A 27,621-nucleotide genomic window follows, 5' to 3' on the forward strand; every position below is an offset into this window, starting at 1 on the left:
GGTCCGGGGACCCCGTGCCACCTCCCGGCCGGCCTCCGCGCAGCAGGGGCAATGCAGACTGTCCCGCTGGCCGTCTAGACCCCTTAGCCGCCCCCATCGCCTCTCGTCCCTCCACTCCCGAGGCCCTCGAGGACGGGCGGTGGCTGCCCAGAGGTGCTCAGCTACACCACCTTTCTTCCGCCCGAAAGGACCTTTCTGGCCGCACCGACCCTTTCTTCATGCTGCAGTGCTGCAACATTTCCGCCACCGAGGGGGGAAAGCGGCCGCGATCCCAAACAAAACACAAGAATTGGTGTGTGACTCATCTGGTTGTATACCTCCAGTCCTCAAACTGTCTTCCAGGAGTTTTCTTGGCCGAAGCTGTCCAATGTTTGAGCCTTTTCTTCCCAGGGAAGAAGATGGACTGAAAGCTGCCGGTTGGGGACTTTTTGTGATCAGGGCCCTGCTGGGTTTTAAAGGAGGTGATGGGGCTTGCGCTGGCTTGTCTTCCCACCCCAGTGAAGAGTTTTTGATGTTCACTGGTTATGCTTAGACAATGTGCAGTTTGCTTTAATTTAAAATTTGGGGGGGGATAGGGGTATAGGCTTGTGAAGGGCAGTCCGGATCCGGTGGAACTCCTCTTTGTCCCTGGTAGGAGAGACACCCCAAGTCTGTCCTCGATGCCGTCAGCCTTGGCCATCTTCACTTGTCGCCCGAACTCACACCCGTTTCAGGAGCGTCATGTCTACCTGGACGAGCCTATTAAAATCGGCCGCTCGGTGGCCCGCTGTCGACCAGCACAGAATAATGCTACCTTTGATTGCAAAGTGCTGTCAAGGAACCATGCTCTCGTCTGGTTTGATCACAAGACGGGCAAGGTAATGTCACTACGTTGTCTAACAATTGTTGCTTTTCGTTTCCCTTTGCCCCTTCTGCATAATGAATGTGGGATCCCAGGGCTTGCACCCAGAGGAGACTTTCAGCAAGGCCATGAAACCAACTTTTTGTGTGTCTGGTTCTAGTGGAAATTTGATTGAGGTGGTTGAATGGAAAACAGAGAAGGTATTGTTAATTAAATGCCTCGAGAGGGCGATGGCATCTTGATAACGTGGTCATTCCCAGTGAAATCCCAAACCCTAATTCATTTTAGAAAACTAGATAGCGAAACTTGGCTTCTTGCTTTCAGTCTTTTTAGAAAGGTGAATTTGCAGTACAGTGCTTGATGAAGCAAGCAGCAGTTCCCAAAGCAATGCAGGGAATCTGCGGCCGGTATTACTCTGGGGCTCAAATGACTCAGTGGTGAGATATAGTTAACACAGTAGCTTTTAGTTGAGTTCAGATCAGGGCTTTTCTAGCAAGGACAGTGTTTGTGTAAATTTATTTTGGAAGATTTGATACATATTTACCTAGGAAGGGATAATTTGCAGTTATCAAAGCCAATTTAATTAAGCATGAACCACTAACTTGACGATTTCAGAGTTTTGTTTGCAGGTTGGGTGAACGTATACCAATTGCTTTTGAAAATGACTTTTTGATGTTCCCTTCAGCACTTAATAAAAACAATGCATACTTACAGAGGTGATATTTAAAAATCAGTGTTAAAAATTAATTTATTTTCTGAAATTATATCCAGCTCTATCAGTTATTGCATTACCTGGATGTGATAGCTTGAATTTAGCGCTCTTCATTATAAGTGACTGACTATTTTAGCATTTTAATGTTGGCATCCTAATTAACTATACATGTGGTTGCTTATATTTTAAGAATACAAGAAAAAAATTGAGTAAGACCCTTTCAATTTTTAAAACTATCTCTGTGTGAGGAGAATATACTAAAGAGCTCATGTTTGTGCTTAAACCTCAAGTTTTAGTTAAGCTACTGAATTAGTTCCAACTTAGAGTAAGTTATGTAAGACTAATAAGAATATCTCCGGTTTCACCTCCTGACTTTTTGGTCCCTCTTTCTGAGTTAAATGATTAAGTCTTTTTTAAAAGAAGAATTTAAGTCTTTTAGAAAAGTACTGTTTTGAAATGAAAGAAACCTGAGCCTCAAAAGGAAGAGAGAAAGCATTACTTCTGAATTAAGGAATTATTATATAAATCATTTTTCAAAGAAAGGAGGAAAAGATTGCCCAAGTGCTGTGTGCTTGTGTAATATCTATATCCTACTCTGTATGTAGGATAAAAACTAAAAAGTATGTTAATTTTTCTGTATAACACCAGATGCTCATTTATTTACCTGTGGAACAGATCCTTTTTTCTCCCTGGAAAGTAAAGTTTGGGTGCCTGAAAGACCTCATAGGTTACCTATAGTAATTTAAAGAACTCATCTTTCCGGCAGTCAAATTCAAACATAGATAGTTGCCTTAATCAGCTTTTACATTTTTGTCCTTTTATGTCCCTGGGCAACAGTTAAGGTGAAACTTAATCAGGTAATACGTTTCTTAAAGTACATTGCAAATGTACCTTCTTTGATTTATTTTGAGATGACTAAGGATAGATCAATGGTGAGTGTTTATTGTATAAATTGAAATATGTTGAAATTTTGAATGAAATTTGTTATTAGAAAACCTTATCTTTAAAGGATATGCAGCTTATTTCTACCATTTGAACTTTTTTTTCTTTCCAAAACATACTCAGGATGTGAGGCCTTTACTTTAGGGGTAGATATAGCTATTGATTATTTTACCACCTACCACTTAGTCTATTTAAAACAACCTGTCAGATATTGCCATGTGATCAAATTGTTTTAAGAATTAACTATTTAAAGTTTAGGTTTGAACAGACAGTAGGTTGTTGTTTTTTTTTTAATCTTTTAATTTGTTCTCAGCAGGAGAAATAAGGAAAAGTACACCTACTCAGCTTTTCCTGAAGCATAAGTCCCTCTTCTATTATTTTTAAAAAAAATTTTTCTATCTATTATTTTTGGCTGCGTTGGGTCTTCCTTGCTGCACGTTGGATTTCTCTAGTTGCGGTGAGCGGGGGCTACTTTTCGTTGCAGCATGCAGGCTTCTCATTGTGGTGGCTTCTCCTGTTAGGGAATGCGGGCTCCAGGCGCGCAGGCTTCAGTAGTTGTGGCACGAGGGCTCAGTAGTTGTGACTCATGGGCTCTAGAGCGCAGGCTTAGTAGTTGTGGCACTCGGGCCTAGTGGCTCCGGGCATGTGGGATCTTCCCCGACCAGGGCTTGAACCCTTGTCCCCTGCATTGGCAGGCGGATTCGTAACCACTGTGCCACCAGGGAAGCCCCAGACAGTAGGTTTTGATTGAGCATCTGTTATGTGCCAGATAGCGTGAGGTACACAGTTACAAAGAAAACCCACAATTAGACCAAATATCATTTATTGTTTTCTCTGTAATAAATTTCCAGTATGAGGATTTGTTACAATTTTATCCTAACAGAAGTCCCTAGGGCCTAATATATTTTCCCAGCAAATTTCTTCCTACAACACTAGAATCCCCTCCTTCTTTAAGCATTGCCTCAGGCAAGTTCTTTTTGTTTGTTTGTTTTTTTCCTCAAACATCTTTAAACTTCAGTTTTCTCTTCTGGGGATAATAATAGTACCTACTGTTGTTTCCAGCATTGAGATAATCATGTAAATCACTTAGCACCCTGTTCCTGGCCCTTAATAAGGGCTCAGTCCTTAGAGAAGAGGGTGTTTGGGGGTCAGGGGGAAAGGGAACCATCTAGGCAGGTCTTTGCAATTTGCTGTAGTGCTGTGGAATCTCAGGAAGGTAATGAGACATTTTTTTCTTTCATGTGATGGCATAGGTGGAAGTAATTTTTAAAATTGAAACGTGAAGAACTTTGCCCCAAATTGGCACCTTACCTGGGAAGTGGAAAATTGGGGTAATATGCCCTTTGGTTGACTTTCAATTTGTGAGTGTTGCATTCTGCATTCATCATTATGGGAGAACCATTAAAAGCTGGAAGAAATTATAAACACTTAAAACTTTCTGATTATTCAAGTAATACATGTTTATTGTAGGAAATTTACGGAGTGTAGGCAGATGGAAATCTATGTGACATTTTTTAATGCTAAGTTCATGGAATGTGTTATGGTACTTAAAACCTGCATGCTGGAGGGTGACAGGTTTGCCAGAGAGTGGAATTTAATAAGCTTCCCCAAATCATCTACTCAGGGATGTAGCAGTTGGATATTGCCCTGCCTGGTTTCTGGCCCTGTGTATCATCCTTCACTCCTTTTTGGAGGTCAGACTCTTCAAATTAGATGGCAGATTGTAGGATGGTCATTAACCCTTCTATTGACTCAAGGTACCACTGAACAAGCAAATCTACCCATATGGTGGTTACATAGAAGAGATAGTAAGCGGACTGCCTCCTTCTGATTTGGATGGCCCTATTTGATTTGAGGCTTTGTGGACCAGCGATAGTCTAGTGGTCGACACAGTAGTTTATTTCCAGTCTCACTGTAGTTTACCTAGTAGTAAGTAGTAGTAGTAGTTGTCTACTTCCAGGTTCACTTTTTTACTTAAATTCAGCACATATTTTTGGGCACCTGTTCTATCATGATCTGTTTCAGTGGAGAGCATAGTGGTGGGGTGGGGGCATGGGGGAAAATGAAGAGAATTGGTAAGAAATTGTTACTCCTTTTTAGGGGCTTATATTTGGATAGAGAGGGTGACTAAACACCTTGAGAACAGTTGATTTGAGATAAGACAGTATTATATAAGTTCAAATGGCTAGAGAGTGATGGTGTTTGAATTAGACTTCAAAACACGAGTGGACAGGTACAGGTTAAGAAAGGGTGCTTTTATGGGTTGTGTTTGTGTGTGAGGGGATGAGGGTGGAATAAAACAGACAAAAGCAAGTTATTTTGAATGATTTGGGCATCTTCCAAACACTGAAGAAACTGATTTTGTTGGATAGAAGGTCTTGGATAGTAGCTATGGGTGAACATTCGTTGTGTGTGGTGTTTTCATGTTTCTGCCTTGTTTTTGGAATTAGTTTTCAGACCTTGGAGGAGAGGGTCTCTGCCTTATGTGTCTGTTTCCTATTATTTCTTGTTAAGTAGATGTTGAGTAACTGAAGCTGAGTAGATACCCTGGTGCCAGGTTGTGGAATGCCTTTGTTGCCAAACTAAGGGCATGGACCCATATGCCGAGCATTGACATACCAAAACCATTATTTAAGAGTGATAAAACGTCCACGTGTAGAGAGGCCTGGAGCAAGTAAAAACGGGTAACTGTTAGCTTAACTAAACTTATTGTGTACATTGTACCATGCCCTGTTCTAAATGCTTTACGTGTTAACTTATTTAATACTTAAATATCTAAGATAGGTGCTTATTTTTCCCATATTAACATATGAGGAAATTAAGGCACAGAGTGATTAGATTAGGTTAACTTGCCCAAGTTCATATAGCTAATAAATGGTAGAGGTGGGATTTGAACTGAGGTTTTCTGACTCTTGAATCCAAGCTCTTAACTGCTTTGCTATTCCAAGGCTTTGTAAAAGTTTAGATATGATGTCATGTTGTAGGGGCGTGGGCCAGGTTAATAGTAGGAAAGAAAACGACTAAATGCCAGAAAATGAAAAAAGACAAATGTGTTAACTTGTCTGTTAGGACTTCAGCAAAGAGAGAAGGTCTGTATGGACTGGAGATTTTAGGAAAGGTTTCATGGATAGATGGTTTCATGGACGAGATGCAATTTGAGCTAGACCTTAGGACTTTTTGAATAGGGCAGAATGTAGATAGAGTCAGTCGGAAAGGAGTTTTGGGTGGGAAGAATTGCTCAAGTAAAGGCATAGAAGCAGGAATGATGTGGCACGTTTCAAGGACGTTGCAAGAAAGTCATTGCAAAGGAGAAATCTGCAGAATTTGACAACCAGGATTGTTTCTTCCTTCTTCCTTCCATATGACTGCAAAGATCCTGGCCTCAGCTTCTGGGGAGAGTGGCAGATCATACATTCATTGATTTTGTCTGTATTATGTTTCAACAGATATCTGTTTTTTTTGTTTGTTTGTTATTGTTTTTTTTACAGAAGTTACAAAGGTCATTAAGAGCTAGTTTTTGTGAGAAAGACATGTATTTGACATGTTATATTTAATGTGCATTAATGTAAATGTGTTCAGAAGGCCTGGTTATGTATCCACAGCACATCATCATTTCCTTCTCTGTTACTTTTAGCAGTAGTGGAAAGTTAATGAAATATTTTGTCTATTATTTCAAGTTGTTAAAAATATGGTTGGTGTATACACTTAAAACATTTTTGTTCTACTTAGTTATTTGACTTTACTCCTTGGCTTAAATTTATTCTTTACCTTCTCAGGCTCCTGTTTGGTTTTCTCAAGTGGTATTTATGTTAGAGCTTGGTATCTATTCTCTTTTATAAATAGGGAGGAGGGTGTCTGTCATTTAGAGTTTTAAGTGAAAAGATTGTGAGATTGGTTCTTAATGTATATCAGTTACTTGAATCCAGAAAAATGGTGGCATTTGTTAGCTGCAGAAATGTTCTAAGGACTCTTTCCTGCCCATGCTTCTCTCACTACCACTACCAGTAGATGAACAGTTTATATGCCTGCTCAAAATCTAGGTTGTTTGCCCCTTTAATTTTTTTTTTTGCCCCATTAGTTTTTAACATGATATACAAAACCTTCAAAATCGTCTCTCATTCCTTTTTTTTTCCAGCTTCATTTTCTATTACTGTTTTTTTCCTTTGCCCCAGGCTCTGTGCAGTAGCTATGTGACAGTGCTCATTGTTCCTAGAAAAAGTGCCGTTTTTGCTGTTTTGACTTCCAGAATGACTTTTCCCCTTCATCCCAGTTCCAATGTGACACCTTCCCTGACTCCCACTGAGGAATTAATTGCTTCTTCCTCTATACTCCCATAGAACTTTGTATATAATTTCGTTATGAGACACAGACAACAAAATAATTATGACGCAAATGCACTATTGCTCTGCCAGATGTGAGCTCTTGAGAACAAGGGAATAGGCACTACATAAATGCTTGAATGAGTGAAATGTGAACAATGGAGCAGTTTCTGTTTCTGCAGACCCTGAGGAGGGTCAAAGAGCAGAAGGTCATTCGAGTTAATTCTCAGTTTGACATCATGGACTCAATTTCCAATACATGGTGTTTGTATAAATCATTACTTATTGAGAATTTGCAGTGTGCAAGACACTTTGCCGAGTGTTTGGTATCTTAGATAATCTTGTGATTGGTGATATTATGAATTTTGAGCCATTACATATATATCCATTCTCATGCAAAATAATACTTTTAAGGGTTTGATGATATTCAGAATGCTTTCTTATTTCACTTGATCTGTATAACACTTAGGAGGTAGGTAGAGCGACCGCAGACTGGCTCCATTTTATGAAAAAAGAGTTTGCTGTTTAGAGGTTATTTGCACAAGGTCATCTCTTAGTAACTGTGGAGAGTTGGAACCAGAATCTAGATTGTTTCCCTCTGAGATAAAAGCCAACTGCTAGACATTTATTCTGAACTATCTTATTATGGAATGAACAATTATTGTAATGAAAATCTGTCTTTTACTCTCTTGAAGGGTAATCTAAGCTATTATTTTCTGGAAGTATAACTAAAAAGCTTGTCATATGACAGACTTTCAAAGACTGAGAGAATCTGAGTTAATTATTTCTCTGAGTCAGCTAGCACTTTTTAAACATACCCCTACTACTCCTAGCAATAAATATATTTTTTCTTAAGTTTGCATTCATGCAACTGATTTGGATTTGAGTGTTTATGCAAATGAATGAAACAGCCTTGGAAAAACTTGTGTGGCGTGTAAATTTTTAATTCTTTAAAGAGAATAGCTGACAGGTGTAAAGAAAAGAAGTAAAGTTTATATAGGCACTTGAAAACATGGAAGCCTTTGGTGATTCTGCTGTATTCTTTGTCAAATATGTAATTTGGGTTAGATTTTAATTTAAAGACATAGGAAACTTTGTTTTCTTATTTATTTGCATTAAGGTTTTATCAATACTTTCAGGCTTATGATTTTATCTACATTTATAACTACTGACTTATTCTAGCTGAGTCAAGTAGAAATGAATTTCCAATATGGACCTTCAAGCTATTCTTCCTTTTTTTATTTTTCGCTTACAAAAATAATGGATACATTCTCATAAAAATTGAAGCAATAAGGACGTATGTGGAGTATATATATGTCCTCCTTCACATAGGTACCTCTTATCCTCTTCCCTTCCCCTAAAAGTAACTTTTGTTATTAGTTTGGTATGTAATTTTCAGAGCTTTTTCTGTGCATCTGTCTACTTGGGTATGTAGATAAGTAAGGTTCTTTTGTTGTTGTTACTTTTTTTCATAAGCAATTGGATCATAGTTTTAAATGTACTTTTTAGCTGATGATATCAAGTGAATTATGCTCAGCTTATCTGAAATGTGTTAATATGCTCTAGGTTATGACCAGCATCCAGACTGCTGTAATATTAATATCATTTTATTGAGCACTTACCAGGTGGTACACTGAGTTTTATATGCATTATCTCATTTAATCCTCACAAGAGACTTTTGAATTTGTTAGTATTATTATCCTCAGGATGAGAAAGCTGAGCTTCAGGAAGGTGAAGGAATTTGTTCAGGGTAACGCAGAGAGTGGTGAAGTCAGGATTTGAACCCCAGTCATCTGATTGCAGAATGCATGCTCTCGATCGCTCTGTTGCTTGCTACCCCTGCACCTCCGCACAATTAGTCATTGTTAATCTCATCACCAACCAGTTAGTGAGCAATAGATCAAAAGAAAAAAAAATATTGAGATAACCTTATTGTCTATTAACTCATAGATATTTTGGTAGTAAATCTGTGTAGAGTTTCAATTGAAGATCAGTTCCTCAAACAATATTTATTTATTACTTAAAATTTTACAATTTGAAAAAAAACCTCTACATGTAAAGATATTAGAGTATCACTGTTCAGATACTATAATATACTAAAAAAGATACTCTTTCATTGGATAATTTTTTAGTATGCTTTATTTTTATTGAGGTATAGTTGATTTACAAAATACAAGTTTCAGGTGTACAACATAGTGGTTCACAATTTTTCAAGATTATACTCCATTTAAAGTTATTATAAAATATTGGCTATATTCCCTGTGCTGTACAGTTTATCCTTATAGCTTATGTATTTTATTCATAGTAGTTTGTACTTCTTAATCCCCTACCCCCATCTTTTCCCTCTCCACACTGGTAACCACTAGTTTCTTCTCTATATCTGTGAGTCTGTTTCTGTTTGTTATTTTCATTGGTTTATTTTTTAAATTCCACATATAAGTGATAATATACAGTATTTGTCTTTCTCTTTCTGACTTATTTCACTAAGCATAATACCCTCCAGGTCCATTCATGTTGTTGCAGATGGAAAAATGTCATTCTTTTTTATGGCTTAGTAGTATTCTGTTGAACATATATAGCACACCTTCTTCATCCATTCATCTGTTGATGGACACTTATTTTGCTTCCATGTCTTGGCTGTTGTAAACAATGCTGCTATGAACATTGGGGTGCATGTATCTTTTTGAATTAGTGTTTTTGGGTTTTTTTGTTTTTTGTTTTTGGCTATACACCCAGGAGTGGAATTGCTGGATCATATGGTAGTTCTCTTTTCAGTTTTTTGAAGACTCTTCATACTGTTTTCCACAGTGGCTACACCAATTTACAGTCCCACCAACAGTGTACGAGAGTTCCCTTCTTTCCACATCCTTCATTGGATAATTTCTAAGTATAGTATGTTTGGAGGTTGTATTTTAAATTATATATGTGACCTCCCCCTATAAGTAAATCTAATTTAGAAAAAAATGAATATATTTGGTTTTTTAACTTTAAATGTAGAAATATTAACTGTATTATTAGATGCCAGTTATGTTTCCTTCCACTTCAGAAGTTCAGGGATAGAAGATAAGATCATGCTGTGTGTTACTAGTATAGCAATGGTAGTTATGCTTGTAGAATAAACAAAATCTGTAGCTCTGAATTTTTTGGAAAATTTTGCGTAGTAAAAAGGAATGATACAGAGTTATCATACAAGCCAGCAATTCTACTCCTTTGTATATACCCAAGAGAAATCAAAACATGTCCACACAAAAACTTGTACAAATGTTCACTGTAAAAAAGAAAAAAACAACCCAATGTCCTTCCACTGATGAGTGGGTAAGTAAAATGTGGTATACTATATAAAGGAATATTATTTGGTAATTAAAAGGAATGAAATATTGATACATACAACAACATGGATGAACCTTGAAAACACTATGTTCAGTGAAAGGCCACATATTATTTAATTCTGTTTATATGAAATGTGTAGGATAGGCAAATCCATAGAGAGAAAGTAGATTAGTGGTTTCCAGGAGCAGGAGGTAACAGGGAGTGTGATGGTTAATTTTATATGTCAACTTGGTGAGGCCATGGTGTGCAGTTTTTGGTTAAATACCAGTCTAGATGTTGCTGTGAAGGTATTTTAAAAATGTGATTAACGTTTAAATCAGTAGGCTTTGAATAAAGCAGATTACCCTCCAGAATGTGAGTCTTATCCAATTAGTTGAAGTCCTTAAGAGAAAAGACTGAGGTTCCCCCAAAGAAGGAATTCTGCCTTCAGAGAGTCATCTTACTCAAGACTGCAACAGCGCTTCTTCCCTTCTCTAGCCGGCTGGCCTGCCCTGCAAATTTCAGTTGACAGCCCCCAGAATGTTATGTGAGCTAATTAAAATAAATGTCTTTCTCTCTGTATATATATACATCCTACTGGCTCTGTTTCTCTGGAGAACCCTGAATAATGTAATACATGGAGTGACTGCTGAATGGGTACAGGTTTCTCTTTGGGATGACCAAAATGTTATAAAAATGATTGTGGCATTTAAAAAATTTTTTTAAAATTGTGGTGATGGTTGCTCTGAATTGTACACTTTAGATTGGTGAATTGTATGGTGTGTGAATTATATCTCAAAATACTCTTATAAAAAAAGAGGACTGGGCTTTCCTGGTGGCGCAGTGGTTGAGAGTCCGCCTGCCAATGCAGGGGACACGGGTTCGTGCCCCGGTCCGGGAAGATCCCACATGCCGCGGAGCGGCTGGGCCCGTGAGCCATGGCCGCTGGGCCTGCGCGTCCGGAGCCTGTGCTCTGCAGCGGGAGAGGCCACAGCAGTGAGAGACCTGGGTACCGCAAAAAAAAAAGAGGACTGTTAGATGAAATAATAGGTTAGTGAAAGCAGGTTAGTGTGGAGGAAGTGGAAGAATGTAGAGTTCAGTGTGGATAGTCTAGCAGAGCAGCTTTTGAAGTACTGTGTGGCTTAATTTCTGTCACTAGTTTCTTAGTGTGAATGTCTTACTCTTGGTTAGACTTTTGTTTTATTGAATTTAGTAGATGGTGTTTCGAAATTTAACTACATTTGTTGAAACAAAAGTCTAACCAAGAGTAAGATATGAATACTGAAGAGGTAGAGACAAAATTTTGGTATTATTGAGAAGCTCTAGTGCCAAAGTCTTAATGTGGGAGTTGAGAAATGGTTGGAAAGATGCAATTTATAAGTCCCAGTCTGAACCTGGGAATCTTAAGATATTAATTTTTCTCACCAGTGCATCTTTTGCATATGCAGGCCTATAGAGCATGGTAAAATATTGTTAGAATGAATGATGTTGTCTTGACTAGAAGGAAGTAGTCGTTTAAATTATAGTTGAACTTAAACTGGGACCATTCCTAGTCCTTAACAAGTATCTGAGTGTCTCATGTGTGCAGTGTAGTGCCCAGCAGATAGTACTGAAAAATATAGTTACAATACAAATAAGTCCAACAATAGAAGTATCTACGAATCATTGTTTCCAAGGAGCTAAGGGAGTGATGTATTCCTTCCCTAGGATTGGGGGCAGCAAATATGGAAGGAATGAAGAGGGCTTCATAGACAAAGTTGTTTTTAAGCTACTGTATGAAGAGTGAGGGTTTACTCTCTGTATAAAACAGAGCAGGGCATTCCAGCCCCAGGGAATAGTGTGTGTTTAAGGCAGAAAAGCCTAAAGAGAATGATGTATTCTGGGAAATGCAAACCCAGAAGTTAGCAGAATTGAGGAGGGGAAAATAGAGCTGCTATCAAATCTTTGGGGTCATTGAACACTGCTGGTAGAAGTTTTAGGGTTGGACTACCTGAGTTGGAATCCTGGCTCCATTGCTTGCCAGGTGTGTGACCTTGAGGAGTCTCTGTGCCTCAGTTTTCCTCATCTAAAAATGAGGCTAATAGTGAGATTCACCTCATAGGATTGTTGTAGAGATCATGGGAATTCTTGTAAAGCAGTAAGCAGAATGTTTGGCACAGAATGAGTACAAACAGTCCCTGATTTACAGTAGTTCAATTTAGGATTTTTCGACTTCATGATGGTATGAAAGTGATAATACATTCAGTAGAAACAGTACTTAAGATTTTGATCTTTTCCTGCAAAATGTGGTATGATACTCCCTTGTGGTGCCGGGCAGCGACAGCAAGCCACGGCTCCCAGTCAGCTCTACAATCCCAAGGGTAAACAGCCAGTACACTTACAACCATCTGTGCCCATACAACCATTCTGTTTTTCATTTTTAGTATAATTCTCAATAAATTACATGAGATATTCAACACTTTATTATAAAATAGGCTTTGTGTTAGATGGTTTTTCCCAACTGTAGGCTAATATAAGTGTCTGAGCATGTTTAAGGTAGGCTAGACTAAGCTATGATGTTCGGTAGGTTAGGTGAATGAAATGCATTTTCAACTTACTTACAATGGGTTTATTGGGACATAACACCATCGTAAGTCTAGGAAGATCTGTGTTCAGTAGCTTGTGGCTATTTTAATTTTTCTTTATATTTTTAGTTGGTGTGTTTGCACGGTAAGACCTGTATGCTTATTTTTTTTAATTGTTAAAAAGGTTTTCTTCTTCAAATATCTGCCTTTCGAGTCTCCTTAACTAAGTTATTTGATACCTTGAAACTTCTTTGAATGTGTTAAAGAAATAGTGTGATACAGTAAAAAAGAAATTTGGTCTTTGTCCCAGGTTCCTGGCTCACAACGCCTAAAACTCGTGGAATCTCCTGAGTGATAAGTGTGTCTCTTATATGCTAATAAGATGACTGGTGGCTGGGAGCCCCTGGATAGCTTCAGGATGGTACTGGTCACCAGAAAGACTAAGTGATTAGAGGGTTGGAACTTTGGGGCCCGCTTACCAATCTCTGGGAAGAGGAGGGGTAGCAGGATGAAGATTGAGTTATATAAAAACTCTTGAACAGTGAGATTCAGGGAGCTTTTGGTTTGGTGATCACATCGAGGTGCTGGGAGGGTGGCTCACTGGAGAAGACATGGAAGCTCCTAGCCCTTTTCCTCATATCTTGCCCTTTGCAATTCTTTCATTTGACCATTCCTAAATTGTATCCGTGTTGCAAGTATCGGTGACAACCTGGGACTTTTGACTGGCAGTAGAAGTGGGGGCAGTCTTGTGGGACTGAGCCCTTAATCTTTGGGATCTGACATTAACTCCAGGTAGATAGTGTCAGTTGAATTGAATTTTAGGACACTCGGCTTGTCTCAGAAAATTGGAGGAGTAGTGTTAGAAAAGACAGCCACACATTTGGTATCAGAAGTGTTGTGAGTAAAAGCAGTTCAAATAGTCTTCTGATTAATATCCATTATCCAGTACTGCCAAGTTTGTATGCTTTCCCTGTTAAAAGGAATAAAAATCATTAGCATACTTGGCTTACCTTACTTGAAGATACGGAGTTAAAGGAGTTGAGTAAGTTATATGATGAGAATGTAGTTAATCAATCAGGAAACATGTAAGAGTGTATATGCTATATTAGGCAACATGAGGCATAATGAAAGTATTAAGATATCACTTCAGTCTTTGAGGAGCTTATAGTTTAATTGGGAAGCCAGACCTAGCCTCATAAACAACTAGAGAAGAATTAAGTTCTAAATGGAATTAAGAGCTCTATGTGATTAAGGTGGAGAAGGCTTGAATTGGACCCTGAAGATTTAGGATAGAAGATAACAGGTGTCCTTGGTGTATAAAGGTCTGCATGAAAAGGCGTAAAGCCAGAGGGATAATCCGGAGGCAGCTGTGTGTTGAGGAGCTCTACTACTGGATTGAGCGGATAGTTTAGGTTAAATGACAGAGGTGAACTTGTCAGGTTCCATTACAGGAAGGCTGTGGAGGTGGGGCAATAGGGCAGAAATCTTTAGGAAACCAAGGTCCAAGCCCTGGGGTTAAGAATCTTGGATTTGTAGTTTAGGGGAAAGCCGTGCCTCCCCTTAACCCAGCCAAATAACCCTACTGACTAAAATGGTATGTTCTGTAGTGGGTTATGAAACACCCATCTGCTTTAATAAGCTGACTTTATAATAAAGTGATTGGAAAGTGGTGAGGATTTGATTCATAGTGAGTAGACAAAATTCGAAGTTTCCAAAGTATGATTTCTTATTTTCAAGATGGTTTCTCTCTTGGCATGTTAAAAGATTGCATTTGTGTGCCTCATTTTAAGGTAGACTTTTTTTGTCCGTCACTTTAAGTTCTGGAATAAACTTATTTAAATACCATTTCAGGGGGCTTCCCTGGTGGCGCAGTGGTTAAGAATCCACCTGCCAATGCAGGGGACACAGGTTCGAGCCCTGGTCCGGGAAGATCCCACATGCTGCGGAGCAACTAAGCCCCTGTGCCACATCTACTGAGCCTGTGCTCTAGAGCCCACAAGCCACAACTACTGAGCCTGCGTGCCCAAACTACTGAAGCGCATGCACCCTAGAGCCCGCACACCGCAACTGCTGAGCCCATGCGCCACAACTGCTGAAGCTCATGCACTCTAGGGCCCATGTGCAACAACTACTGAGCCCATGAGCTGCAACTACTGAAACCTGTGCGCCTAGAGCCTGTGCTCTGCAACAAGAGAAAGCACCTCAATGAGAAGCCTGTGCACCGCAACGAAGAGTAGCCCCTGGTCGCTTCAACTAGAGAAAGTCCACTTGCAGCAGTGAAGACCCAGTGCAGCCAAAAAAAGAAAGAAATTTTACTTCCCTGGTTGTCCAGTGGTGAAGAATCTGCCTTCCAACACAGGGAATGTGGGTTCTATCCTTGGTCGGGGAACTAAGATCCCACGTGCCACAGGGCAACTAAGCCTGTGCGCCACTACTACTGAGCTTGCGCGCCTCAACAAGAGAGCCCGTGTGCCACAAACTACAGAGCCCACACGCTGTGGACCCTATGTTCCACAACTAAAGAAATGCCTGCTAGAGAAGCCCATGCGCCACAACTAGGAGAAGCCTGCTAGAGAGAAGTCCATATACCACAACTAGAGAGAAGCCTGCATGCCACAACGAGAGAGAAGCCTGCATGCTGCAACGAAAGGTCCCATATGACTCAACAAACATCCTGCTTGCTGCAACTAAGACCCCTCACAGCCAAAAAAAAAATTTGTCTTTTTTTTTTTTTTAAGTCTCTTGTTAGAGAATATAGACTATCTTTATGCGCTTGGCGTACGGAAGGATACCATAAATAATTCACAAAAAGAACACATTGAAGTAAAATATTGATAAATTCAAATACATTAAAATTAATTTTGTTCGTTAAAATAGAATGAAAAAAATGAAGAAAAACAACTAACAGAAGATAGTTATGGTACATACACTTGTAAAATATTGGTATCCAGAATATAGAAAGAACTTGTCCAAATTAATAAGGAATACAACCCAACAGAAACAATGGTCAAAAGAGACAAATAAGAATTTCACAGAAGAAGAAGAAAGAATGGATAATAAGATCAGCGTAACTAGGGAACTGTAAACGGAAACCTCGAGATACCATTTATACTCATTTTATTTTATTTTTATAAATTTATTTATTTTTGGCTGTGTTGGGTCTTTGTTGCTGTGTGCAGGCTTTCTCTACTTGTGGCGAACAGGGGCTACTCTTTGTTGCGGTGCACGGGCTTCTCATTGTGGTGACTTCTCTTGTTGCGGAGTATGGGCTCCAGGCACATGGGCTTCAGTAGTTATGGCATGTGGGCTCTAGAGCACAGGCTCAGTAGTTGTGGCACACGGGCTTAGTTGCTCCGTGGCAGGTGAGATCTTCCTGGACCAGGGATCGAATGCATGTCCTTTGCATTGGCAGGTGGATTCTTAACCACTGCGCCACCAGGAAGTCCCTATACTCATTTTAAAAGTTGGACAGTATTGGGACTTCCCTGGTGGTCCAGTGGCTAAGAATCTGCACTCCCGATGCAGGAGGTCTGGGCTTGATCCCTGGTCAGGGAACTAGATCCCACGTGCTGCAACTAAAGATCCTGCATGCCGCAACTAAAGATCCTGCATGCTGCAAAGAAGATCCCGTGTGCCGCAGCTAAGACCCAGCACAGCCAAATAAATACATATTTAAAAAAAGATAACATCAAGTGTGGGTGACACTGTAGAGCACTGGGAACTCTCGTACTCTATTGTTGATATGATCAGTTACATTGAGTTTTGAATGTTAAACCAACTTTGCATTACTGGGATAGAATCCACTTCATTGTACTGTATTATCCTTTTATACATTGCTGGTTGATTGGCTTATATTTTGTTCAGGCTTTTTGCTTCTTTCTTGATGAAAGATTAGTCTTAAATGCTTGTTAGACTTCACCAGTGAAGTCATCTGGATCTGTTTGTGTCTTTTTGTGTGTGTGTGTGTGGAATGTTTTAAACTATAAGCTTAATTTCTCTGTTAGCTGTATGGCTTTTCAGGTCTATTTCTTCTCGCATTGACTTTGGTAGTTTTTGTCTTTCAAGAAATTTCTCTGTTTCATCTTATTTGTTGGATTTATTGGCATAAAATTATAACATTACCTTATTATCCTTTTAATATCTATAGAATCAGTAGTGATGTTACTTACCTCTCTTGTTCCCAATACTGATAATTTGTATCTTTTCTCTTTTTTTCTTTACCTTTTTGGCTAGAGAGTTATCAACTTTACTGATCTTCTTAAAGAATCAGTTATTTTAAATAGATTTTTCTTTATTATTTTTTTCTGTTATCTGTTCCATGGATTTCTGTCCTTTATTATATCCATTTTTCTGCCTTCTTCGGGTTTAATTTCCTCTTCTGTTTTTTAGTTTCTTAAATTGGAGGCTTAGATCATTGATTTAATGCTGCTTCTTTCCTAATGAAGCATGTGATGCTATAATATAACCATTTTGGTAAACAATTTGACATTGTTATAATGTTAAACTTGTATATACCTAGTGACCCAGCAGTTCTTCACCTAGATATATACTCTAGAAAAACTTTTTTACAAATCTCTATCAGGAGACATGTTCAAGCATGTTAGTAGTAGCATTTTTCATAATAGCAAAAACTGGAAATAATCCAGATGTCTATTGACAGAAATATGTAGATACTTCTTTTAATTTACACCATAGAATACTGTACAGGAATGAACATGAATGAACAATAGCTGTATGTATCAATGTAGATGAATCTCAGAAATTTTGAATGAAAAAAGCAAGTTGCAAAGGCATACTTAGACTCTGTAGCCAGTTAGTATAAAATTTAAAAATCACAATTCTCATCCATATATCCATTTTACTACATATATAGTAATAGAGTGGTAACCATATTTCCTTGTGAGGGTGGCAGAGAGTGAATACAAGAATAGCTAAATTTTACGTAGTATATGCTGGAAAGTGTTAAATACTTTACGAATATATACTTATTTAATTCTCATAATTAAATGAGTACCTGCTGTGAAGCAGGCACTATTATTATTCTCATTTATTAGTATAGGAGCTTATAAATAAGAGTGCAGAAAACTTTAACTTCCCCAAATCATAATGCTAATAAGTGGTAAACCTTATAATCAAACTCAGGCAGTCTGCCTCTAGAATCTGTACTCTTAACCCTTAAGCATACAGCTTGCCTCATGGGAGGGGTAGGGAGGGGGTTCTCAAGATAGGTGTTAGGTACATGAATACTTCTTTTATTATTTTTTAGTTGTTATTCATATGTTTGTGTTTATTTTTATATGTACGAACTACTTAATTAAAATTTTGAAAGAAAAATAACAAAGATCAATGGAATGTGAAATGGAATATAAGAAACATAAGCCCCCAAACTGTGTCCCAAATGGAAGTGTACGAAGTCAACACTTTTAATTTTCTCTAACATATTTCCTAGATACTAATAGATCATGAAATATTAAAAAATCACAAGTGTGTTGGCTTAGTGGTGATTCATCAGGCTTATACACTTTTTATTTGTTCACTTCTCTGTAGATGTTCCATACTTTAATAAATTCTTTATAATAAAAATATCAGATAAGATTTTTTAAATTCCAAAGATTTTTTATTGCAGCAACATTACATATTTGTCTTTGTTGAGATGATCACAAGGGCATTATAAGATGAGTTATAAAGTAAGGCTGACTTTTTGAGATTCTGCTTCATTGTAAAGTCTGTAAAAAGAATGAGGAATCTGTCTTTGTACTGATACGGAGAATTCTCCACGATATGTATTGTCAGGTAACAAAACAACATGATAGATGAGGCACAGAACAATGTATATAGTAATCTAGCTTTTATGCAAAGGAGGGAAAATAAGAATCTATATTTGTTGTTTATTTGCTTATGCATAAAGAGATCTGGAAGGATACAAGGGAATTAGTAACTGTGGTTACCTGAGAGTGGGTTCGGGGATGAAAACTGAGTTGATCTGAGATAAGGTGGCAGGAAGACTTTTCAGCGTATGTACCTTTTTAGTTCTTTTGGAACTGTGCAACTATACCACCTATTCTAAATAAATCAACATCAATTTATTCATTTAAAAAGAAAATATGTTTACTATGGCTCTTTTAGGTAGATTCAGATTTATGTCCTTTTATTTATTTGTTGGCTATAGGATACTTCCATTTCCAGGAGATTTGGTTTTATAATCTCTTGAAATAGTAGAAATTTTGGGAACACTATACCATTAATTAATAAGGGTTTAAGTTCAAAGAGGACTTTTTCAATTAGATTCTCAAAGTCTTTCCAGAATCTCCCCTTTTCCAGTGTTAGTTCTTTGATTATCTTCTGTCTCTTTTGGATGTAGTACATTTATAGGCAGAACTTTCCTTTTAATGAGGAGGCTTTTAAAAATAATACCTTATATTTAAACAGTTTTATAATTTATAAGCTGCTTTGGTACTGTGACTTTGAGCTTTCTGACATCATTTAACTTAAAAACTAGGAAAAGTTAGGGCTTCCCTGGTGGTGCAGTGGTTGAGAGTCCGTCTGCCGATGCAGGGGACACGGGTTCGTGTCCCGGTCCGGGAAGATCCCACATGCCGCGGAGCAGCTGGGCCTGTGAGCCATGGCCGCCTAGCCTGCGCGTCCGGAGCCTGTGCTCTGCGACGGGAGAGGCCACAACAGTGAGAGGCCCGTGTACCGCAAAAAAAAAAAAAAAAAAAAAGGAAAAGTTAGTGTTTAGATGGCCAAAGTGTTCCTTTTTTCCTTTTTTTTAATTAAAAAATTTATTTATCTGTTTACTTATTTATTTATTTATTTTTGGCTGCGTTGGGTCTTCGTTGTTATGCGCAGGCTTTCTCTAGTTGCAACAAGCGGGGCTACTGTTCATTGCGGTGCACAGGCTTCTTGTTGTGAAGCACGGGCTCTAGGCACACGGGCTTCAGTAGTTGTGGCACGCAGGCTCAATAGTTGTGGCTCATGGGCATAGTTCCTCTGCAGCATGTGGGATCTTCCCAGACTAGGGCTCGAACCTGTGTCCCCTGCTTTGGCAGGCGGATTCTTAACTACTGTGCCACCAGGGAAGTTCCTGTTATGTTAGTTTCCATTGTACAGAAAAGTGATTCAGTTGTGCATATATGCATTCTTTTCCATTATGGTTTATCGCAGGGTATTGAAATAGCTCCCTTTGCTAAACAGTAGTACCTTGTTGTTTATCCATTCTATATATAATAGTTTGTATCTACTAACCCCAAACTCACAATCCACCAGCTCCCCCTCGGCAACCACAAGGCTGTTCTCTATGTCTGTGAGTCTGTTTCTGTTTGTAGATAGGTTCATTTGTGTCATGTTTTAGATTCCTCATATAAGTGGTATCATGTGGTATTGGACATAACCTTTTCTTAATGACCTAATTTACTAATACCATTAGAGGTTATACGTTTTTTATCCCAGTGCTAAGTGACTTTTTAGATTAGCAGTTTTAAAATTACTGAATTATGCATTTTTATGTGTTGGTTCATCTGAGTTGTTATTTGTCAGTTTTCTAGGTCAGCCATTCCTATAGGAACTGTTTAGAAACAATAACTAAACATTTGTAAATATGAACCGATAAGGAAGCATGTGAACTTTACAGTGCATCAGCTTGGACATCTGCTCCCACACGTCTTTCCTTTCTGGTTATCAAGTGAATATGTTGTAAGTAAAATGGTATTATTGAAATCTTTGATAAATATATTGGCAAAACCTTTAGAATAATGTTAAGATATTTTACCTAAGATCAGGTAAAATAGATGGTCATCAGATCTCCTCAACTTTTCTTTACAGTATAAGGTATTTTGATTTCTTCAGCTTTTTTTTTAAACAATATAAGTTATTTTTGTATTACATTTAAAAAATTTTCAGTAACTATGTAACTTCATTTGTTGGAAAATACATAATAGTTTAGAAAGAACTAAATAGAAAGAACTTACATAGTTCTTTCAGCAAACTATCAGTCAAATATATCAGTCTTCTACTACCAGGTGCTAGAGATGAAAAAAGAAGAGTCTGCCCTCTTAAAATCATAAGTCTATTTGCATAAGACAATAAAAAACCTTTAGTATAATATTTTATAGTGTCATCTGCCTGTGTATTATGATATTATAGAGGAAGAACAACTGATTCAGTGTGTTGATTAGTTTATGCTAGTTATACTGTGGTAATAAACAACCCGAAGAGCTCAGTGCCTTATAACAACAAAGATTTATTTCTTGCTCATGTTAAATACTTAGGTAGATGGCAGCTCCATCCACAGTTGTTCTCCTTTCTGGAATTCAGGCTGAAGAAGCAACTCCTGTCTGGGACATACATGTTCTGGTAGTAGGTATTAGAAGGCGAAGAGCTATTCAGAGCCATGGAATTACAGTTAAAGTTTCTGCCCAGAAGTGGTACATGTCACTTCCACTCACATTTCATTGGTCAAAGCAAGTTATATGGCCAAACATGACATAATTGGGCAGGGAATTGTAATTAATATTCATTTAGGAAAAATCAGTGGAGTAATTGAGTACTGTCATCCGTTCTGCTACACTCAGCTTACTTCCCAACTCAGTGAAAATTATACAGCCTTGGGAGCTGTCAAAGAAGAATGCATTTAAAAAAAAAAGAAGAAGAATGCATTTTAGCAAAAAATAAAGTTTTCTAGTCTTTTATGAGTATTCTAATATCCATAAGGTAAATGGTTTGTATTTCTCTCAGAGAAGAGAAAATTAAGGACTAAAGAAATTATAATTTGAAGTAGCAATCTCCTTTTTATGAGAGAAGTCTATATCGTTGATATAGTACTTAGTATCTTTTGTGAATAACTCTGACATTGAGTTATGGGGTTTAGTCATAAGTGATGTTTTTTTCCCAGACATCTATTCATCAACTTTATCTTGCCAGTTTATCTGCCTTGTCATGGACTGAATCTGTATTGATCATATTTTAAAATAAAACACTGGGATATATTAGTTCATAGGGTCAAACATTAGAGTATTTGTTTATTATTGAGATATAGTTGATTTACAGTATTATGTTAGTTTCAGGTGTATGATATATTGATTCAAATTCTTTATAGATTAAACTCCACTCAAAGTTATTATAAAATATTGGCTATATTTCCTGTGCTGTACAATGTCCTCGAATCTTATTTATTTTATATGTAATATTGATAGTTTGTACCTCTTAATCCTCTACCCCAATTTTGCCCTTCTCCCCTCACCTTTCCCATTGGTAACCATTAGTTCTGTATATCTGTGAGTCTGTTTCTGTTTGTTATATTAATTGGCTTGTTTTATTTTTTAGATTCCACATGTAAGTGATAACATATAGTATTTGTCTTTCTTTGACTTATTTCTGTAAGCGTAATAACCTCTAGGTCCATTCATATTGTTGCAAATGGAAAATTTTTCATTCTTTTTTATGACTGAGTGATATTCCAGTGTGTGTGTGTGTGTGTGTGTGTGTGTGTGTGTGTGTGTGTGTGTCTTTTGATGGACACTTAGGTTGCTTCCATATTTTGGCTATTATAAATAATGCTGTTGTGAACGTTGGGGTGCAAGTATCTTTTTGATTTAGTGTTTTCATTTTCTTTGGCTATATACCCAGGAGTGGAATTGCTGGATCATATGGTAGTTCTATTTTTAGTTTTTTGAGGAACCTCCATACTGTTTTACATAGTGACCACCAATTTACATTCCCACCAACAGTATACAAGGTTTCCCTTTTCTCCGCATCCTTGCCACATTTATTATTTGTGGTCTTTTTTTGTTTGTTTGTTTTGCGGTCTGTGAGCCTCTCACTGTTGTGGCCTCTCCCGTTGCGGAGCGCAGGCTCAGTGGCCATGGCTCACGGGCCCAGCCGCTCCACGGCATGTGGGATCTTCCCAGACCGGGGCACGAACCCGTGTCCCCTGCATCGGCAGGCGGACTCTCAACCACTGCGCCACCAGGGAAGCCCTATTTGTGGTCTTTTGAAGATAGCTATTCTGACAGGTATGAAGTGATATCTCATTGTGGTTTTGATTTGTGTTTCTCTGATGATTAGTGATGTTGAGCATCTTGTCATGTGCCTGTTGGCCATCTGTAAAACATCAGAGTATTTAAAATAGAGAGCGACATAATTACATAACATTTGCTTATTGGACATCTTTTTATTAAGCATCTACTATGGCATGTTTGCTAGCTGACAGGGATAAAGGGGTGAAAAGATATAACCCCTGTTTTTAGGGATTCTGTGTAAGTGGACATGTCTACAAAAAATTACAATTCAGTGAAATAATTGCTTAGAGAGATACTATTCAAATGGACTGCAGTAGAAATGTTGAGGATGGAATGACCAATTGAGAAGGCAACGAAGGAGGGAATGGCTTCTCCAGAGGTGATATCTGAAACAAATCTTAAAAGGAGAGCAGGTTTTAGCATGCAAATGAGGGGGAAGTACATTTTAGGCAGCATGAGTGATAGTTTTATTGGTACTGATAGGAATAAAAATAGTTGGCTTGTTTGAGAAACTGATTTTGTGTGATATCATTTAGGTGAGGAATAGAAGATGAGGCAGAAAAGACAGTTCAGGACGAGGCTGTGAGGGATTTTAATGTCATGCTCCTTTTTCCTTTAGGACAAGTGGTGAGGGGTGCCAAAAGATTTTAAGCAATAGAATTACACGGTTAAAACTTTGTTTTTAGAGCAGCAGTCTTAGTGACAATATGAAAGACATTGGAATTGTGCTCAGAGGCAAGGAGACCCAGTAGAGTGATATAGTAGAAAGATCAGTTAGAGATAAATTCCCAGAGTGCAACCAAATCATCTGGATGGAGTGAGACAGATTTGGGAGTCACTACCCGATATAGTGAAGGCTGTAGGAAATACACGCCCAGGGAGGTTTGTACATCCTAGAAAAGTAGAAGCTAGGAAAGAACCCTGGGGATGATCAACATTTGAACTGCTGTGAGGGAAAAAGAAAAGAGAGTTGGAAGGGACAACCAGAGAAGTAGGAGGACCAGGAAAGATTGGATTTGTGAGGTACAAGGCAGGGAAGAGTTTTTGAGAAAATACTCGTGTCACCTTTTAAGAGCTGAAAGCAGTCCTTGGGTTTGTCAGGTAGTAGTCTCATCAGTGACTTGAGGGCTGTTCAGTGGAGTGGTGGGTATGGAAGCTCACTGGCAATGGATTAAGGCCCTCCATTAAATTTAGAGTGAATTTTAAACATTTATATTTAAAATTAACGGGACTTCCCTGGTGGCGCAGTGGTTAAGAATCCGCCTGCCAGTGCAGGGGACATGGGTTTGAGCCCTGGACCAGGAAGATCCCACATGCCTCGGAGCAGCTAAGCCCGCGTGCCACAACTACTGGGCCTGCGCGCCAGAGCCCGCGAGCCACAACTACTGAAGCCCACGTGCCTAGAGCCCGTGCTCCGCAACAATAGAAGCCACCACAATGAGAAGCCCGCGCACCGCAACGAAGAGTAGCCCCCGCTCTCTGCAACTAGAGAAAGCCCGTGTGTAGCAATGAAGACCCAATGCAGCCAATAATAATAATAAATAAATAAATTTAATGGAAAAACATAATTAAGTTGCTTTAGAGCAAAGGGGTCAAATAAAATATTTTCATTTTCAGAGAGATATCCATTAATGGAAAGATAATAAAGATGTACTGAAATATGTATTTTAAATACATTTTATGAGTTCTAGGATGGAAAAAGTTATTTTGAGCAGGGGATAGGGGAAGAAGGAGATTTTGGAGGAATGGCTTTTTAGGAATTTTGGCCCAGTATAAGTATATAGCAGCAGTCTTACTTTAAAAAAATGTACCATTTTATTTAGCATATGTTGTAGTTCTCAACATTAGTACTTTTTTACTTGCACAATGTTTTCTATTGTAAAGCATGCATGTCAAAACCCAAAATCTGCACTGTCACTTCCTTAGTGTAAATCCGGCTTTGCTACTAAGATAATATGCCTGAAACAGAGTGTAAATATCTCAGGATCTTGAAAAACAATTTGAGAATGAAAAAAAAAGTTAAGGTATGATTAATTTTTTAGTTTATGACTATTTAAAAGTTCAGTATTTGCAGCATAATTTTTGGAAAACTATCAAGTGAACTCCTGTATCAACAGAAAGTGCCAAAAATTGCTTAAGCTTTTTTACATAGCATCGTTTGCTCAGATTAAATACTCTAAAATTAGTTTTAGTAATAGAAATCTCTCATACTTGAACCAATTTATGTTCTTTACTAAACTTTGGAGTTGAAACTGATCTATTTAAAGACATACCTATTTATTAATGGAAAGCGAAACATTTCATCTCAAAATTTGCTTGTTTTTTTTTTTTGGTATTTAAAAACTTTTTTTCTTATTTTTTAATTTTTTGACTGCGTTGGGTCTTAGTTGCGGCACATGGGATCTTCATTGCAGCTTGTGGGATCTTTTTTTGCGGCGCATGGGCTTCTCTCTACTTGTGGTGTGCGAGTTTTCTCTTCTCTAGTTGTGGCGTGCCAGTTCCAGAAAACCTGGGCTCTGTAGTTTGCTGCACGCGGGCTCTCTAGTTGAGGTGCGTGAGCTCGGTAGTTGTGGTGCTCGGGCTTACTTGCCCTGCGGCATGTGGGATCTTAGTTCCCCTACCAGAGATCAAGCCCGTGTCCCCTGTATTGGAAGGTGGATTCTTTACCACTGGACCACCAGGGAAGTCCCAAAATTTGCTGGATATTTTAGATTCAAATAAAGTTCTTAGTAGAGGTAAATCTAAGACAGTATTCAAATGTGAGAAATATAACAGGATGTTTTAGTGGGCTGTCTTTTTAGTGTGTTCAGAGGGAGTTGTTTGAACTTGAACTACAGCTTTAATTGCATGTCTATTGCCCACAAGTATCTTTTTTAAAAAGAGAGGTGAGGTGAAATGAACTAACTAATGATATTTGTCATTATTCTAACAAGAGTACTTTGATTTAAAGAACAAAATTTTGTAATAACTGTTGATTAAATATTTAAATGCAACCTTCTTAGTGATATTTTTATTAAAAAACACCATTTGTTTAATTGGTATTGATTTTACTATTTATGTGACAGGTATAGAAACTTCTTATACATGTAATGTTTTAAAATAAGAAGTGTCTTCTTAACAATTGAGGTAATTTGGTTTATAACATTATATATTTTGCGTGTACAACATTATATTTTTACTTATGTGTATACTACATTGTGCTCACCACCAAAAATTCAGTTTCTGTCTGTCACCATACAGCATACAGTTGACCTTATCCATTTCGCTCCCCCCTTCCTCTTCGGTAACCACTACTCTGTTCTCTGTATCTACATGTTTGTTTTTGTTTGGTTTGTTCATTTATTTTGTTTTTTATATTCCACATATGAGTGAAATTATAGTATGTGTCTTTTCCCATCTGAAGATGTGTCTTTTTTTGATCCTCCATGTAAATTTATAAGTAAATTAGCTGAATCAGGCATTGTTAGAAATTGTTCTTATCGTTGTTATGGTGTTTATCACTGTCTAGTAGTTTTTTCTTGTCTATTATCCTGAACTGAATTCCTTTAAGCTGGAGGATTTTGTTTTCTTTCTGTGTTCATCGTTCTAAGTTTAGTTAGTATTGAATAGATTTTAACAGTTAGGTTTTATATTTTCTGCTTAGATCTCTTAGATAGTGGCTTTATCTATTGTATTTTACTTAAATCATATCTTTGTCTTTAGGGGATTTTATCTTGTGTATTGTGTGTTCCTATAACTTGACCATGATCAGTTCTAAGCGTATATAGTTATTTTTACCATTTAAAAGGTAACTCTTTAGAATTGTACAGACTCATTTATGTTTTTCATTATGCTGGCAATGTAAAAAATAAAAGAAATTTATGATTATGTTTAAGTGTTTAACAGCACAAGCAAGTTATGTAGGCTTCTTATCTGCCTCCAGTCAGTGTGGTATTTCAAGGAAAATTCTTTTCTTCCCTGAAGCTCTAGTTTTAGAGCTCAGTTATCTCTGGCTCTTCATTAAAATTCCGTTTCTAGATGTGAAGAATTCCCTAATCTAGATGGGAATTCCTAAAATATATACACAGATTTCAAAGTGCTGTTGATTCATTTAGCCAATATTATTGAGCTCTTCCTGTGTGCTAAGCATTGTTCTAGTTAAACAAAACAAAGTCCCTGCCCCCATGGAGCTGACATTCTGGAGTGCAGTGTGCCATCATCCGTTTTTCATCATCACCTCAGTCTATTTAGGACAAAAGGGAGTGCTTGATTTACTGACAGGGAATCCAGCATAGTTCAGTTCATCTTGTCCTATAAATTTGCTGTGTAAAAGCAATATTGTTAATATGTATCCAAAGTATTCTGGTTAAATTTCAGTTTTGCCCAAAATTGCTAGTGCTCTACACTTGGTGAAGTCTGTCCATATCGCCTTCAATTTTATAAATTTAGACTGTATGTGTATTTTCTTAACCTTGTTTTTTATGTACTAAGTTAGATTGTTTTTTTTAAAGTCATCAGGGAATCTCCTTAGATGAGTCATTGAATGATTTTGTTTTGGTTGTTATTTTTGTTTTCTCTCTACTCTGAAACTTACTTTTCCATTTTCCTCAGTGTGAATTTTAATAGAACTTTTCAAACTTTTGTTTGCGTGACACATACTTTCCTAGTTCTTAATTTTTTTGACTTTTTTGACAGTTTTGACATTTCCATCTTTGTTTCCATTGCTTATGGTTTCCATAAAGACTTTACCTTTATCCTTTAGATTCCACGCCTCATTCTCTCTCTAAATTCATATACTTAGTCATTTTTTTAAAAATAAATAAATTAATTAATTAATTTTTTGGGGCCACATTGGGTCTTCGTTGCTGCACACAGGCTTTCTCTAGTTGTGGTGAGCGGGGGCTACTCTTTGTTGCGGTACACAGGCTTCTCACTGCGG

The 27,621-nt window shown here is 37.8% G+C and overlaps 1 protein-coding gene across 21 annotated transcripts in view; it reads left to right on the forward strand.

Moving 5' to 3' along the window:
* The first annotated feature begins 652 nt into the window (after positions 1-652).
* Positions 653-27,621, forward strand: part of SLMAP (sarcolemma associated protein) — a 158,684-nt gene continuing 131,715 nt past the window's right edge. For 20 of the 21 annotated variants that reach the window (XM_060022726.1, XM_060022725.1, XM_060022729.1 and 17 more), the window contains exon 1: positions 653-857. In XM_060022726.1, coding sequence (XP_059878709.1) covers positions 660-857 — 198 coding nt within the window. In that variant the 5' untranslated portion in view covers positions 653-659. The remainder of the gene's footprint in view (positions 858-27,621) is intronic. The other variant, XM_060022747.1, reaches the window with a different exon arrangement.

The sequence above is a fragment of the Delphinus delphis genome, chromosome 10, assembly GCF_949987515.2.
Source record: "Delphinus delphis chromosome 10, mDelDel1.2, whole genome shotgun sequence".
Lineage (NCBI taxonomy): Eukaryota > Metazoa > Chordata > Mammalia > Artiodactyla > Delphinidae > Delphinus > Delphinus delphis.